The sequence below is a fragment of the Chaetura pelagica genome, unplaced genomic scaffold, assembly GCF_000747805.2.
Source record: "Chaetura pelagica isolate M959 unplaced genomic scaffold, ChaPel_1.0 scaffold20, whole genome shotgun sequence".
In the NCBI taxonomy this organism is placed as follows: domain Eukaryota; kingdom Metazoa; phylum Chordata; class Aves; order Apodiformes; family Apodidae; genus Chaetura; species Chaetura pelagica.
Window position 1 is genome coordinate 2,104,082 of NW_009951958.1, and position 16,371 is coordinate 2,120,452.

At 35.7% G+C, this 16,371-nt stretch overlaps 1 protein-coding gene across 1 annotated transcript in view; it reads right to left on the reverse strand.

Annotated features, from left to right (window-relative positions):
- Positions 1-362: 362 nt before the first annotated feature.
- The window catches only part of MCCC1 (methylcrotonoyl-CoA carboxylase 1 (alpha)), an 18,626-nt gene continuing 2,617 nt past the window's right edge, over positions 363-16,371 (reverse strand). Inside the window, exons 5-19 of the mRNA XM_010000068.1 lie at positions 15,534-15,681; positions 14,601-14,722; positions 13,347-13,458; positions 12,948-13,029; positions 12,077-12,204; positions 10,221-10,404; positions 9,702-9,811; positions 8,268-8,484; positions 7,112-7,198; positions 6,483-6,532; positions 5,689-5,826; positions 4,588-4,695; positions 3,568-3,639; positions 1,941-2,072; positions 363-378 (exon numbers count right to left, since the gene is read on the reverse strand). Of these exons, the coding sequence (XP_009998370.1) occupies positions 1,953-2,072; positions 3,568-3,639; positions 4,588-4,695; positions 5,689-5,826; positions 6,483-6,532; positions 7,112-7,198; positions 8,268-8,484; positions 9,702-9,811; positions 10,221-10,404; positions 12,077-12,204; positions 12,948-13,029; positions 13,347-13,458; positions 14,601-14,722; positions 15,534-15,681 (1,678 nt within the window). The 3' untranslated portion in view covers positions 363-378; positions 1,941-1,952. The remainder of the gene's footprint in view (positions 379-1,940; positions 2,073-3,567; positions 3,640-4,587; positions 4,696-5,688; positions 5,827-6,482; positions 6,533-7,111; positions 7,199-8,267; positions 8,485-9,701; positions 9,812-10,220; positions 10,405-12,076; positions 12,205-12,947; positions 13,030-13,346; positions 13,459-14,600; positions 14,723-15,533; positions 15,682-16,371) is intronic.

The window sequence follows — 16,371 nt, forward strand, 5'->3', positions numbered from 1 at the left end:
AATTTTTTGTCTCCAATCCTAAGGGAGCCCTTTTGTCAGCTTCCAAGGAACATGTTCCTGTTCCACTGGCTGGCTGAAGCCAGCAGTGCAGGAATAGGGCACAGAGAACCTCAAAAACTGGGAGTTTTAATGTTTCACTACAGATTCCAGGTAGTGAAGCAGGTCTAGGAACACAGCAATATCAGGTAGAAAGAAGTGACTCCTCATGACTGAGCTCATGTTTCTACATGTAGCTTCAATTTTTAGGTAAAACAAGTCACTAAACTTACCTGCAGTGAAATCCATTATGACTGTTTGGGTTACTGCCTCCTAAATGTGATGGGCAGACTGTGGCCTGTCAGATATCAGATGATGATACATAAACAGCTGCTTAAAACCCTCTAATGCATAAACATTAGCAACCAAGGAAAGAACAAAATGGAGAAAAATGAAAATAAATGTTCAAAGTTAAGCTTAATTTTTATTTGGCAGTAAATAAAAATCATTGTGACAATATTCTACATGGTGATCACCAGAGTGTAATTTTTTGTTAGGTGGCCATTGGATTACCAAGAAAATTGAAAAGTATTACTGCATGCCTTGAATATACAGACCATCCAGAGCCATTACTTCTTTAACAATTTTTGCCTGCAAATCAGGCAAGGCTGCACAGTTACAGAATCAGATCAGAGAACTCCCTCTGACATTGTATATTGATTTGGAAATGAGATTCCAGTAAGTAGAAGAATCCATTTGCAGAGATGTAACTACAAGTTTGGGATCACTGCAGCATCTTTGTGTGTTCCTTCCTGCAGTATAAACCATGCTATCATCTTAAATTAGTGTATCAGAAGTTCATTTAAGAAGCAGAACTTCACCTTAACTAAGAGGTGAAGAGATTTTGAAAGTTTTTGAAAATTAAAATCTATTTTTATTTCCTTTTTCCTGTTTCTCTGAGGTGCTTGATCAACAACTTTAAGTAAATTTATGGCAAATGATCAATATGCTGCATCCGAGAAACTTTCTTTGAATATACAAAAATCTACCAATTTTTCTTTCTGCAACACTGCAGATACAAAAAAAACCCTCTATTATTCAGTCATATTTCACATTGTTATAAAGACTTTGATATACTTTACTCCAGCCAATAAGTAACATATTAAAATGTAAACAATATGGGAAAACTAATGATGATTATCAAGTCTGCATTTTATTTTGACACACTTTCCAAGTATTAAATAAACATCATCATTCTGTGCTATGAATTAATGTTAAAAGATCAAATTACATTTTTGGGAAGCAGATTAATTCCAGCTTTGATTAGTGTTGCATATGGTAATAAATATTTTTTAAATGCTCTATATCAGATCTTCCAAAGTATATTAAAATACGTTTTGAAATGCAAATTTCCACTCCTCATTGAGGTAAATGGGAAAAAAAGATGCACCAAAATTGGCCATAAAGGATCCTGGGCTAAGGAAAAAAATCCTGAATTCCCTATTCAGGCAAAAGCATAAGCCACAAACAGGAATTTTGCCAGATAAATTAATTCATACAACTATCACCTTTCAGATTGCCTTCAAATCAATGTTCTCACATCTCAGGCAAAAAAGGCAGCTGTGAATGTAACAATAGGCAGAACAATCAATCATATCTGTCTGTAACTTAGTTATTTATAACCTCTCCCATCCTTTGAGATCCACATCTTCTCCCAGGCCAATGCCTTCTCACAGGCAAACATGACCACTGAACAACAGTCACATAGGTCCACAAGTTTTATAAACAATTACAGTATAGTGATATCCAAGTCTCCATAAAGTCAGCATAATGTACAGTCAAACAATTCAGGAAGTGCAGAGGAAACCAATCCCCTGATCTATTACACAAAACAATTTGCTGAAAATACAAAGTAATCTTCTCCTGAGAGAAAACCAGCAAAGTAGAAAAAAATTAAAATGCACCTTCCTTGGACTTTATTTTGACTCATCCTCTTCCTCCACAAATTCAACAAGTGCAGCATGTCTATTGGCCTGGGCACCTTCTTGGAAATTAACCTTTTTAATCACTCCTGATTTTGGAGCCCTGATGGTATGCTGCATAGAAACAGATCAATAGTGAATAATCAGAGTTCTTTTTTTCTCTTTTTCTCCCCTTTCTCTCCAGCTAATATTACTCTTGGTAAAACTAGAACAGAACACACTTAATTGCTTCCTCTGACACGTATATTTATTTTAAACCTACTTTCAAAATGTTACTCTAGTCCTTTTTTAAGTTTTATTTTCTCATCAGTATTTTTTTTTATAAGTATACTGGGGACAAAAATGCTACATGTTATTTTGAAGTATAAACAGTGAGAATGTTATTTTATTTCACTAATAATTTTGTTATTATAATAAATACCAGGCAGAAATAATACCCTTTCAGTCCAAAATGTTAACCACATAGCAGATTTGTTCCCTTAAGAGGAATCTACAGATTTAGTAATGATATTTTTACTTGCATATTTGGCAAAACCCAGATTAAATACAAATACAGCTTCTAGTGACAATAAAGGAATAGCATGTGTACATACCAATCCCCAAACTGATCTACTTTTTTTTCCATCAAGTTACATTTTCCAATGAAGTTTTGTTCTTGGTAATTTTGCAAATAGTCTAATATCAGATATTAAATCCTCACATCTAAGCAATAATTCATTTAAAGAATTATAAGCTTTTCAAATTTTACCTTTTATATTTGAATAGCACTGAGGAGAAAAAAACCATCAACTCAGTGTCAGTCTGAGATATCAGCTAGAGAGGCACAAACATTTAGCATCCAATTGCAAATGATTTTAAGTGTAAATTTATTAGTGCACAGATGCTGTATTTCATGTAATTTTAGTGTAATTTATAAAAGGGCACAATAAGGGAAAGACAAATTTTCTCAGTAACATTAATTCTGCTACCACAAGCTGAAGTTTAGAAGAAACTAAAAGCCGAACATAGCCAGTTCAGGCTACAAAAAGTATAGTTCAAGCAATGTGAGCCACAGTCAAGCAACTGTGACAAGATCTATTGGCCAAAATACTAGCCCACTGAATGCCACACGGACAACTACAAAGACTCTTCAGTGTACTCTTGGTAAAACATTATGTAAATAATAATATTATAAACAACAACAACAACAAAAAATCCTGGGCATATTTACAAAGCCACTATCAGCTACATTTCTGCATGAAATAACTGCAGGCATCTCCTTATATCCCAGAGAGTCAGCAAGAGAGATACCTAGACAGTTTCCTGCTAGAAAAAAAATATTGGCTTCTTGGGAGGGGAGAGAAGGGTTGACAAAAGGTTGACAAAACTAACCAAATGAATGTTAAAACATCTGCAGAATACCCTGGATTATATAATCATAATTTGTTAATAAAATAGCAACAAATATAATCCTCTAAAATCTAGTCAGACACACGTTTTTACAGCGTATAAAGCGATCATGACGTCTGCAAGCTATAATCTGCACCATGCTTCAATAATGCAACCACAAATGATTATATCATGAGATTTTCATTTTATCAGTAATTAATACCTTTTGCATGTCACTCACCTCCATTTTCATAGCTATCATAACCATTAGAGGGTCTCCAGTCTGAACCTTATCCCCTGCTTTCACAAACACCTACAATTTAAGACAAAATTGGGAAAAAAAAAAATCATGCATGTCTGTACTATTAAAAATCATCAGCTGGCTGTTGGCTAGCACAATCCACTGAGTGATTGTGGTTTTGCAAAAACAGCCCATATCTTTATCATTGTTGAATTGGGTATCAGAGTTCTCTAGGTAATACTCAAGGAGTGTTGGAGGCTTTAGAAAAGGGTTCAGTAACAGCTAACAGGATGACCAAGAAGCCATTTATTTATCAAAGAAGAAACATAACAATGTATATTCTACCTTTCTGTGCTTAAAAACTTGTAGTTTGAGAGAGAAATCCAGAACCTCTTCCTGAAGCCAGCCACTAGAAAGAAGATTGCAGGAACCACCTAGTTTTACTACAGTAACTGATTTAGACCGTTCACTATGTAAGAGCTCTGTGCTCAATGTACTCCACCCTGTGAAAGGGTTCATGCCTTTTTATTGCTACCAGAAACTACTACACTCCTGGAAATCAAGCTTTCCTTTTGAAACTTTTCCACTGTACAGAAAAGACTTGCTGAGCTAAAGAAAAAGAAACAAAAACAGAAACAGAAGTAGCAAAACACTCAGCTTAACAAAATAAATTTCTGGGGCTCTTTTTATTTTTTGTTAGATGAGATGGATCAAATAGCCTCAGGAAACTTTGACTAAGAAAGTAATTAATATGAAGAAAAAGTTATTCAGTAGTAGGATTAGCTAAGTAGTAATATCTTCCACAGCTCTAGATAAAGAAGACTAGAAGCCTGAAAACCTCTAGGGTGACTGCTGGAAGTCAGAGCAACCAGGGCTCTTTCCAGCTGGGAGAAGCCACACAGCACTGACATTTCTGGCTCTGATTCTATCGTGGCAGCACAGAAATAAGCACCATTTCTGGAACAACAAACTTAGATGTATATTGGAGAAATGAATTCCTACGCATACAATTATAATTACCTTTTCAACTGTGCCTGTCATGGGTGCTATGGCACCACTCTGCACTCCCACTGAACTCACTGCAGACAAGAACTTGGGTACAGGAAGGCCAATCTGAGCTCTGCCTTCCTACAGGAATAAAATCAATGACATGTGAGTGAACAACATGAAATACCACCACTAGTAGACATGCTGACATCCAGGGAAAGAACAGATCCATCTTTAGGCAACTCAGCCAAATGTTTAGGGTGGCAGACTGCTGGGCTCAGGACAGCAAAAAGACATTGACCACGCCTCACTACTCTGCCTATTCTAAGTCCTTAAAAGCCACACCTGCTGCTGCTTGGGATCAGCAAGGAAGGAACTACCTCTGTGACAAACGAGCTTCACATGGTCCTTTGTCCCAAACCCACCCCTTCCCTCATCACACAGCAACAGCACAGGTGGTTTTGGAAAAATGCATAAAGGCTGTTTGCACAAGGGGCAAGCAGGTTCCTGTGACAAGACAGACACTGGCATCTTCATTGCCAAGCATTGCCAGTTTAAGTGTTTCAGAATTGAGAATAAAACTGTTTCAGTAATAGGTTTGGTGAAAAATTGTCACTGTTACTCAGAATCCCTAACTCCTCAGACTTGCTATAGAGCTTCCCAAAGACTTGTTCTCCCCACATATCCTACCCATACCCCAAAGCTCTGAGTTCGTCCAGATCCCCCACCTCAGCCTCCATTCTGATACCACAATTTTTCTTATAATTTAATACACTGATATAAAAATACCAATTACAAATAGTTGTCAGTCTGAAGTTACTGCTGCTCTATGATGAACTTAGATACTTGATCATTTTAACATTTTATGTTCCCCCCTCCCAAACAATCATTTGCAACTCAGATTCACCTAATTGTATTTAATCTTTTTAAAATTAACTTACTTTCTTACTCACTGACCATAAATGACTAAATTCTGACGACAGCTAGAAATCCAACAAGTATCAGAACATTATGGGCCAATACAAGAACCTGAAATAACAATTATCTTTCACATTCTCTTGCAATTTCTATTCATATTTCAATGGATAAAACTCTGAAATTTTATACTTGTGATAAGAAAGAAAGGAACTTTACCGGAAAGAAGAGATAAATGGTATTGTCCAAAATGACCAATTTGGCCTTACACACTGTTCCATTTACTGAAGACCTCAAGTAAACTGAATCATCCTCATTGATGATCTCTCCAGAAGTCAGGAATGTTTTATCCTGAATCTGAAAGTTAAATGCATTTATAAGAACAAAGTCTAAGCTTTCATGAACAAGAAACCAAAAGTTAGTGTTTGTAGTATACACTCAAACTGTGATTCTTCATAATCTGGAATTTAAAAAAAAAAAAAAAAAAGTGTCTTTTTAATCTTTTGCATCCTTTATTTTTCAGTTAATAGACTGTGCCCTCTATCCAATGCAATCATCTCATAATAATTAGCTGGACAGGAAAATTTTGCTCATAAATTAAGCAATAGCACACAACACAATACAAAGGTATATTATTTCTCAGGAAAAACAAAAAAATCAGTATAATCAATATCCAGTATTTTTTACTGACATTCAGTCTTCATTAATCTAGTTGCATGCTATCTTTCCACTGAACAAAGACCCTGTAACATGATTAGATCACTGACAGTGATCACTAACTTCCAGTGTTTTAGAAAGACAAATTTAAGGAAGAGAAAAATAAAGAGTAAGATCTTTAAATACTGGAAAACCAAATGCTTTTCTTAGCCTTATCTTCAGAACTATTTTAGCAGCTCTTCCATGCCAACCCAGCATCTAATAATAAGACATGAGATAATAGTAACAAGAGAAGGCTACAAGAAACTGATTCTTCTTTTATCTAATGAAGTATCTGAAAAAAATGGGACTTGTACCTGCATGGTGTATGACCCCTCCTGATTGTAACTTACAGCAACATCCACAACTGTTCAACAAAGTAAAATATGTATATGTGAGTAGATTTCATTATAGGATCTAGAGAATCATGACATATAAACAATATTTAGTCTTTCTTCATAAAATGACAGACTTACCAACATTAAGAAAAGAGTAAGTATTTTCAGATTAGCTCAGTAAACACTGCAGATTTCATACTGAAATTCTAGACAATTTATTTACAAATATGAACACCTGAAGTTATGCTCTGAAATCTATAATAAGTTATCTGGACAGAAAACATATCTTTTTATGTGAAAAATGGCTGAGCACTTTGACACCAAAGTGAAGTCAAGAAAAAAAGTCAGTGGTACTCAGCTCTCTTAAAACCTCAATCTTATTCATTTAAATTATGAACATTAGTAGTGTCATTTGAACTCGGTTTGTCACTCCTCAAGATCTAAGAGTGTGGATTAATCATGCAAGTCCATGAATCTTCAGCTTAAATTGCACAAAATTCATACTGCTTCTATTTGTTACTTCTTAGTCTGAATTTTCAAGTACCAGTTTAAATAATTTATTTCATCAAGTACCTTCTCTCCCTCCACACACATTTTCATTAACTTACTGTTTTCCCCATCCAGCAGAGACAGTTTTCTAGTATAGCATATATTTAGTCTTCTACCAGTACTCGATGCAAATGGTGAGAATTTATCTAAACACAAAACATAACAGATATGTTACTTTTATTCTATTTTGGCAAAACACAACACTTACACTTGCCAAAACCAACAAACTCAACTGTCCTACTATTACTACCATCATATATATATTTACATTGCACATAAAACACTGGGGAACCACCATAATAGATTATGACAATCCCTCACTCAAGCTTCAACACTGAATAAACTAAAGCTGTGCAACCTACAACTGACACTTAACAATCAATAAGAAGGAGGAACTGTCTTCCACAAACACATCCCTGAACAGGCAAGAAAGCATGGGAACTAAACTGCCAGACAGCAGATTCAGATTAACCTTTAGGTGAAAGTTCCAACTGTAAGAGCAGTCAAAGATGGCAGCAAACTGCCTGGGGAGATTGAGGGCTTTTCTATTACTTGGTTTTGAGAATGGACCAGATACGCAGCTATCAGATATTGCCTGATTAGTTCATCAGCTCTTGAAGCAAGGGTATAGTGTGTAGGAATCTTTCCAATGCCACTTTCTCATGCTTCCATGATAGTTCAAGTGGCAAAGAAAACTAACAAGGTTGCTGGCAGCATATATTAGATTTCTATTAAGTTTTTCTTAACAGCAATGACATGCCCTACCAATACTGCCATTAGAAGTGTCAGAACTCAACCACGCTCAGTTCCTGGAGTCCTGTTCATTCAATTTAACCTACTGCCTCTCCCACTCCTAGCAGAGTCAATTTTATCTCTGAAGACCCTGGGCCAACTGTAGAAATAATAGTGGCAGATGCTCACCATTTGTCCTTGCAAAGAGAACCAAGGTCTTTCAGACAGTGACTATCTGAAGGGCTGTGGGAAGCAGTCTATACACCACAGTGGTGATACATTCAATATCTGACCCTTAACAAAAGTTACAGTCTGCTCTGCATGTACATCCCTGACAGAGGCCAGAATGCACAGCCCTGATCAGCCACAAAGCAGAGCAAAAAGGGAACACACAAACTAAGTAATTGCCCAGGAGCTCACTGCACTGTCTGATGCAGTCACAAGTAAAATAATAGTAATTAAAAGAGAAGTGATGATTCTTACCATCTGACTGATCTCTAAAAGCATCTGTTAGCATTTTCTCTTTCAGTATGAGCCCTAGAGCTGCCTGACACATAACTTCATGTGGAGTTGCCTTTTTTGTTGGAAATAGTTCATCATAGTGTTGAGGAATGAAATCAGTGTGCACGTTTCCAGCCTCAAACTGCGGGTGTCCTGACAGTCTCAGTAAGAAATCAATATTAGTGCTTAATCCTACAATCTGTAAATAAAAGGAAGAATATTGCCAAATTGAAATTAAGTTACAAATGAATACACAGCTTTCTGCTCAACTTATGTAGAGATAATAAATTAATCTTTCTTCAGATAGCACTACCAAAACACAAATTTTATCAATAAAATGTAATGAATTCACCTGTTTTTTGCCAGTGAAACCATCACTTTTGAAAAGAAAAAAAAAATGCCAGGAGTAGCTTTCTCAAAGGCACTCTAAAATGCTGCCTTTGCCCACTGTCAAGTCAAAGAAATTTTCCCAGTAATAGAATGGGAGGTAATTTAGGAAAAACATCCACTGTGTCAGAAAACCTCCCTGAAGCATTTAAAAGAAGATTCCTAATATGAAAAGTACCTCTTATTAAAAATGAGTTATAATAGTTTCAGATATATATTTTGTCTTTTAATAGTAACAAATGGGAACAATGACTTTTATAAATTTACTAGATAGTGCACATTTCCTGTAGTGTATAATGCTTAAGCAAACAATATGAAAATAGAAATAACTATTTTAGAGAACTCAGTGAAACTGGAAACTATATTGTACTGTAAACATTACAGACAGAATTACCAATAAAACTGAAAAAACCCAAGGGAATTCTTCTCTCTCTTTCACCTGAAGCACTCTTCATTGTTAGCTAAAACAACAGTGGGACAAACATTTTCAGTACCTCAAACATGTTTATGTTGTTGATTCAAAAGTGTAACTTAAATCTGCACAAATAACATTCAGTCTCACCTCAAGTTAAATCTTCTGAATTCTGCTTTTGAAAACAGATAAAATACCGGTAGTTTTTACAGAAGGGACCACTTCTTAAAAAGAAGTGATTGCTTAAAAATTCTCCATATTTCTTCACCACATGTACAGTCTAAAAATTTAATCGTGCTTACAAATTAGAAATTACAAGGAAACATTGTCTGACACAAATTCCAGTTACAAATTCCTTCATGTTTGAGAAAGCACACACTAAAATTGAAAATGCTGTTGCTTGGCCTTACTGTTCTACAGTACAGCTACATCACATTCTACAGCTGTATCACCCAGCTGAAGATATCACAAACTTAACAAAAATCTATGAATAAAAACTAGACTTCACATTTACCTCTGCTCTACCAACAAAGCCAGTTTGCAAATTAGGAAAGAATACAGCTTCTGCAAACAAATAATGAATCTAAAATAACCAATACTGGGTTCCTTCTACTTACATTATATTGATGCAAACTGTACCGCAGCTTTCTCAGGGCTGCTGGACGATCCTCAGCCCACACAACGAGCTTTGCAATCATGGGATCATAATGAACAGAAACCTCATCACCTGAAATATATTTTAAAAATGAACTGATGGTCACACTTCTCTATGTCCTTAAAGAACTTTAAGGATGTGACCTGGCATTTCAATTCCAAGGATAACTTCAGTACAGACTTTTGTAAAGGTAACATTGCTCAAATTCAATTTTTTTATGTTGCTATCAGAATGCAGGGTTGATAAATTGCAAGGAGAATACAAGTAGTATGATCCAATGGACAACTATTTGAAAACAGGTAAATAAAGTATTCAGTAATGGACCAAAAGTACACGGACAGTTACAAGGAAGAATAATTCTGTAGAGGCTTGCCTTTATAGCAACACCCCATCAAACTTATTCAGGCCAAAGAAAGAAATGCTTACAACAAAATGCTTTGGTGTTAAACATTTCTGATTAAACCACTGCCTTCCATTTTACCTTGTCTGACTCCAGTTTCTATCCTGGTGAAACTGTCAGGTGGTGGGGTGGATAAGTGCAACAACGGGCCAGCCCCTGGCATGAAGTTATTATTGGGGTCTTCAGCATATATTCTAGCTTCAAATGCATGGCCCCGGAGCAGAATCTCTTCCTGCATTAGGGGAATCTTCTCTCCTGCTGCAACCTGGAAACAATAGTTTTGTTCTTTAACACAGGATCAATATTCAGGAGTGTCAGTGTATGAAATATTACTATCTTTCTTCTAAAAATTAACAAATAGAAAGCACATTTTAAAAAGCACAAGGAGAAAAAAGTGGTAGATCATAAAAGACTAATTCTGAAGTTACTGATTTCTTTTCTTTGGCAATCACCAAAGGATTTGAATTATTATTGTCTAAATTGATCTCCTAATACTTCACACAGATATAAAAAAAATGGAAAACCAGTCTAATTTTTCCTACTTGTTATGTAAAAAACAAACAAACAAACAGAAGTGCTTAAGTTAAAGCCTGGTTAACTAAGGCAATTTGTTATTACAGAAAAATTGCTCCAAAAGCAGATGCTAAAATGGGTTACTGGCAGCTACCAGTACTGGCATACACTGTTGATTCTTCTGTGTACTTTAGAGAATGTTTCTCTAAGGGGATTTCTAACAATTTAAGAATATTTAATGGGAGACAAAGCCTTGTTTTATTACTCAAAGGAATTCACATTCCAAATAGAGGAATACCAATAAACACCAGCAATACACCAGTCTGAGACTAAAAAAATAGCACTTTTAGAGACAAAATAGTAACAAGAAGCCTGCTGCAGTTAAGGACATTGGAGACCCTCTACCAGGAAGCAATACAATTTCCATCTACATGGGAAAATACAAGTTCTTATAAAAAAAATAAATCTGTAGCAACGTTTAATCTTCTTTTGAAGTGTCAGAGGCTCTCCATACTCTTCTTCCACCTAACTGTGGATTTCAGCAGAGAGTAGTACTATACAGACTCACAAAAATAATCTCTCCAAGAACTGACATTTTTCACATATTGACTCATTGAGTCACATGCCAAGACTATTGACCCTTTCCAGCTTCTTTCTCTTTCTTCTAGTATTGTTGGATCCCTGCTCCAAGTTAGCACTCAATGCTCAATTTCCATTCCCAGATCAGGACGCCAAAAATTCCTCCTTCTTGCATCAACATTTGCCATTTTAGTTTTCTTTCTGGTAACACTAACCACTCTGCCACCCTTTCTACCTAAGCTCCACCTCTGCTGCTGTTCTCACTTTTGGATTTATCTTACCAGAATTGTTTTTTATTTCCAGTTCCTTAAGACCCAAAACTTCTTGATATCATTTGAACGTGTGAGTAATCTCTGCAAATCTGGTGTGTGAGGAAATAGCTTGTTTCCATTCCACACAACTACACACATATTTTAGAATGTGACTATACTGGTATAACACTAGACACGTTTTCATGAAGAGTCTTCCACCTATGGCCTGATCCAAGAATGATTTCTGAGATACACCTGAAGTAGTGTTGAAAATTTTTTTCAGCATAGCAAGAGAAAGATCAGGGCCCTACTTCTCCCACTTTCCACATGATCTATGATCTCTTTAAGTATACTCAGAAATATATTTTGTCTATACACAACTGGAAGAAGACTTTGTTGGAATTCAGTGCATGTACACAATGCTCTACAATCAAATACAGTAACATGAGATGTTCCTTCAGAGCAAAGGAGACTCTTCTCAATGAGTTAAGTAGGAGACGAGGATCTGAAAACGTATCTGGTCTCTCACAGGCAGTATCAAAGAACATTATTTACCAGCCAAGAACTCTACATGTAAAATCAGTTAACACTTACCCTAAGCTGCCATTCCACCAGGTCTGTCCCAGTGATCATCTCTGTAACTGGGTGCTCTACTTGAAGTCTGGTATTCATCTCCATGAAGTAAAAATTATGTTGGGAGTCCATAATAAATTCCACTGTTCCTGAAGTATTTAGTACAAGGGCACTTCACCAAAACAAGACTTTTTCAGAACGGACACCTAAGACACTTAGTTCATTTATGCCGGGAAAAGACTATTATTTCTAAACCAGATACACTGAATGTCATTAAATTCTATACAAGTTATCTTAAAGGGTCACACAGTTCAGGTCTGAAAACAGAAGGGTTGCTTCCTTGCACATTTACATATATTGTGCTAATTAGCACAACAAATTCTCCTCTATAGTAAGAACTGCATTTCATTAGAGCTGTAAAAAAATGTGTCCAGAATCTTATTGTGTACATATATAGGGCATGTAATTATTTTTTTCAAAAATAGTGTTTCTAGTGTTTGATTAGAAAGTATTACTGTTTGTATGCTCAAAAAAAAATTATTTTTCCCTTACTCTGCTCAAACCTGGTAACATTCATAATCCTCACTTTCCAGCAACAATCTAGTCAACTGAATTACTTGCTCTGAATTTTTTTTCTTTCTATTCTTCAGCTGCCCACTGGTCTTGAGCTCAGACCAGGCATGCTAGTTTAAATTTATAATTAAACCAGAAATAACTAGATGATTACTAGCTTAAACCTAAAAAAAATTTAAAAAAAAAAAAAAAAAGGGGGTGGGGGGAGGTATGTCATGCTCTGGAACACTTCAATGTCATTTGCCTTGAGGCTTCAGATCTTATGAAGTCAAAAGCTCAAAAGCATCCCTCTGGAGCAGCCACCCCTCCTCAGACTTACCTGCTCCCACATAATTCACTGCTTTAGCTGCTTTGACAGCAGCTTCTCCAAGTCTCTTTCGAACTTCAGGATTAATTCCTGGCTGCAAACAATAATATAAAACATTAGAAACTATTGTGAATTTTGGCATTATCAGACTTCCTATGCATGAATGTTTTGTGGTATTTAGCAACTGTAGTAAAAATCTTATCAATGTTATATTGAAATCTACATTTTTCCCTGAGAATAATTTTCTAAAGAAAGTATTTTTTTCAGTTAGAAAACTTTAGGCAGCATAATTATAACAGCTACTGAGAATTAAAAATAAATTACTACCTGCTAAATAAATTTGATGGGAGTTAGCAATTACTTTAAAAATGTGCCCACTCATAAAAAATGTTTTAACAACTTTCTGCTCACCCCTGGTGCCTCTTCAATGATCTTCTGATGTCTTCTTTGCACACTGCAGTCTCTTTCAAACAAATAGACTGCATTGCCATGCTGGTCACCAAATACTTGGACTTCAACATGCCTGTTTCATAATAATAAATGTTTCAACATATTTCAGTAAAGCCCCAATCCTTTAACTGACTTCACCCAAACAGACTTTGAACTTGTACATGGTCTTGTAAATGTCAGAACTTCCTATAGAGTTTAAGTGTCTGCTCTCAAACAGCCAAAGATGTAGAAACGAGGCTACTATGACGCAGGATTTTAACAGGTTTTGACTTCCCCAGTCTCCTAATGAAACAGGATTCTAAATGCCAGCTACTGCAGCAAAACCTCATAGGCCACAGCATAAACAAGATGTGCTACCTCTTTGTTATTATAATGAAAGTAAAACCACTTCACTATTATTTCAGAATTATTATTACCCCTCATAATTTACTGTGTAGCAATTCACAAGATGCAGCAGCCCCTGGCTCAGGAATAACAGCGTTTATTTCAACACACCATTTCAGAGTACAACCGTAAGGTGGCAGAACTTCATTCAATGTATAAATCTAATAAACTCTGTGACCATTCTGTTAATCCTCTAACACTGGTGAAAGAAATTCTCCAGGAATTTAATGAGATTTTTCTCATACCCATTTGACAGCATAAGCAGGCCCTCAGTTTCTTTAGAATAAATGCTTTCTGCATAGTGATGGTTCAAGAAAAACAGATGTAAGGTAAAAGAGTATCAAACAGATCCCTGTAAGAAGTTCTACATCAAAAAAACACATAAGCTCAATTTCACAAGTCAGGCATGAGCTAAAGAGTGTAACTTCTATTTTAAATATCAAAATATAGAAAGACTGAATAACCAGTTTAGGACACCTGAGGGCAGCAGAAACACCATGACAGCTTGATTCTGGTCTGTATATTAAGTCCTACAAAGAGATTTTTTTGCTACATACAAACTGAGTTTAGAAAGCTCACTCAAGGAAGTGTATTAATGTCATTAAATGTCACTGCCATGTCTCCCAGACAGCTGTATTTTGATTCTAATCATTCAGAGCATCATCACTACATGAAATTCAATACACTCTGAACAATTGTGAGTAGATTAACAGTTGGCATAGTGCAAATGAAACATACAATACAATTTTTTAACCTACTACTAAAACAATTCTGTTTATAGAACAGTAGAATAAACATTACAGTGTTTATATTAAAACATCTATTTCTCACCTTGGATTATCCACAAATTTCTCAATCAGCATTGCATCATCATTGAAAGACTTCTTGGCTTCTCTCCTAGCTGATTCTAGTTGGTCCAGAAATTCCTTTTCTGAGTGAGCAATTCTCATGCCCTAAAATACAGAAAAAAAACCCCACACCTAAATGTCTACAACTACAATACACAATAAAAAAAATCCCTGTTGCACACAAGCAGGTACCTGACTAAAAGAGCAGGAAATGACCTTAACAATAGCACTTTTCCCTTCTTAAATTTTAGCATAATTGTTTATCAGCTTCCAGTAACACAATCCTACTAAGTCCCACTGAATGCGCCATAAGAAAAAAAGGTATTACCATTCCACTGATAAAGATGAGTACAAAATTTAGTTCTTATTCTTGTTTCCAAGATTGACAGAGAAAAACTAATTTAATTACAAAATAAATATAGCTATTTTGGAAATTATTAGAATTCTCTAACATGCCATATTTATAGAAATTTATTTCAAAGCAAAATCAGATTTAGACAGGGAATTCACCATACACTTAAGTGTCTAGACACCAAATACTTCAATGGTATTTCTAATCACTTCATAGGCAACATTTAAAACTGCTGGCAAAAAAGGTCACAGAAGCTACCACATAGTAACAATTAGAAGCCATCTAATTTCACAAGAACAAATCCATAGGACACCTTTTCTGGTTATGTGAATTACTGGAAATCCACTGAAATTAACAAAACTCTTCCAATTTATACCAACAATGTACATTGTGCCTGACTGCACAACAAATGGAAATGAGATTTCATAGTGCTGGACTGGACACTAATAATACATTTGAACCAAAAGTTGTTTTCTTTGTTTTCCAAGATCTCTTTTAGAATATTCACTGACAGAAGCTGAGACACAACTTTACACTGTGTGATAAAGAGCTCAGTTCCTTTACCTTTCCTCCACCTCCACGAACAGCTTTAATCATTACTGGATATCCTATTCTCTTGGCATGTTCCTTTAGACATTCATCCGATTGATCTTCTCCATGATAACCTTCAACAACAGGAACGCCAGCAGCAGACATTATAGCTTTGGAAGTGCTTTGACAAAATAGTTTGATGTTTAGAATGATACTAACATTCATTTTTTTTCTTATTTAAAGCTCCAGACCTGTACATGTTCCCAATGTCAAGTCTCCTCACAAAAGTAATTCCACAGACCTTACTACTTGCATAAGTGGGCTACATACGATTTGACTGCAATTCATTAAATGTTTCAGACAGGAATTTTTTTCTCCAAGCCCTCCAGATACAGGCTGTTTTAGCCTTACTTTTCTTTCCTATTTTTTGACCCACACTGTGGAGGCCAAAACCCAACATTTTCAAACAACAACAGTGTATCCTGCCAAAACTATGATCTAAAGTTGTACAAAGGGAAAACTCTTGTTACAATACAGGCTGGATTCAAATCACACATCAAACACTTGAGCATAACAACTACAAATTCACAAATGCATGCAAAACTACTTAAATTACAGAGGTAATTTTAAGCACTTCCTAATGTGAGAGTGAATTATCTGAAATTAGTATTACACGTGTGGTAATAACGTTCTTTCCATACTCTTGATTTATACTTCATACCCTGGAAACATTTCTTTGATCTAAGTAACCAAGATCCTCCATGATGAACAAAACTTACCACCCCATTCCAAGTGAGCCCCAGTGATGACACAGTGCCTCTTTTCCACCCTTCTTTTGACCCACACACAACACACCCAATCTGACTGCTGA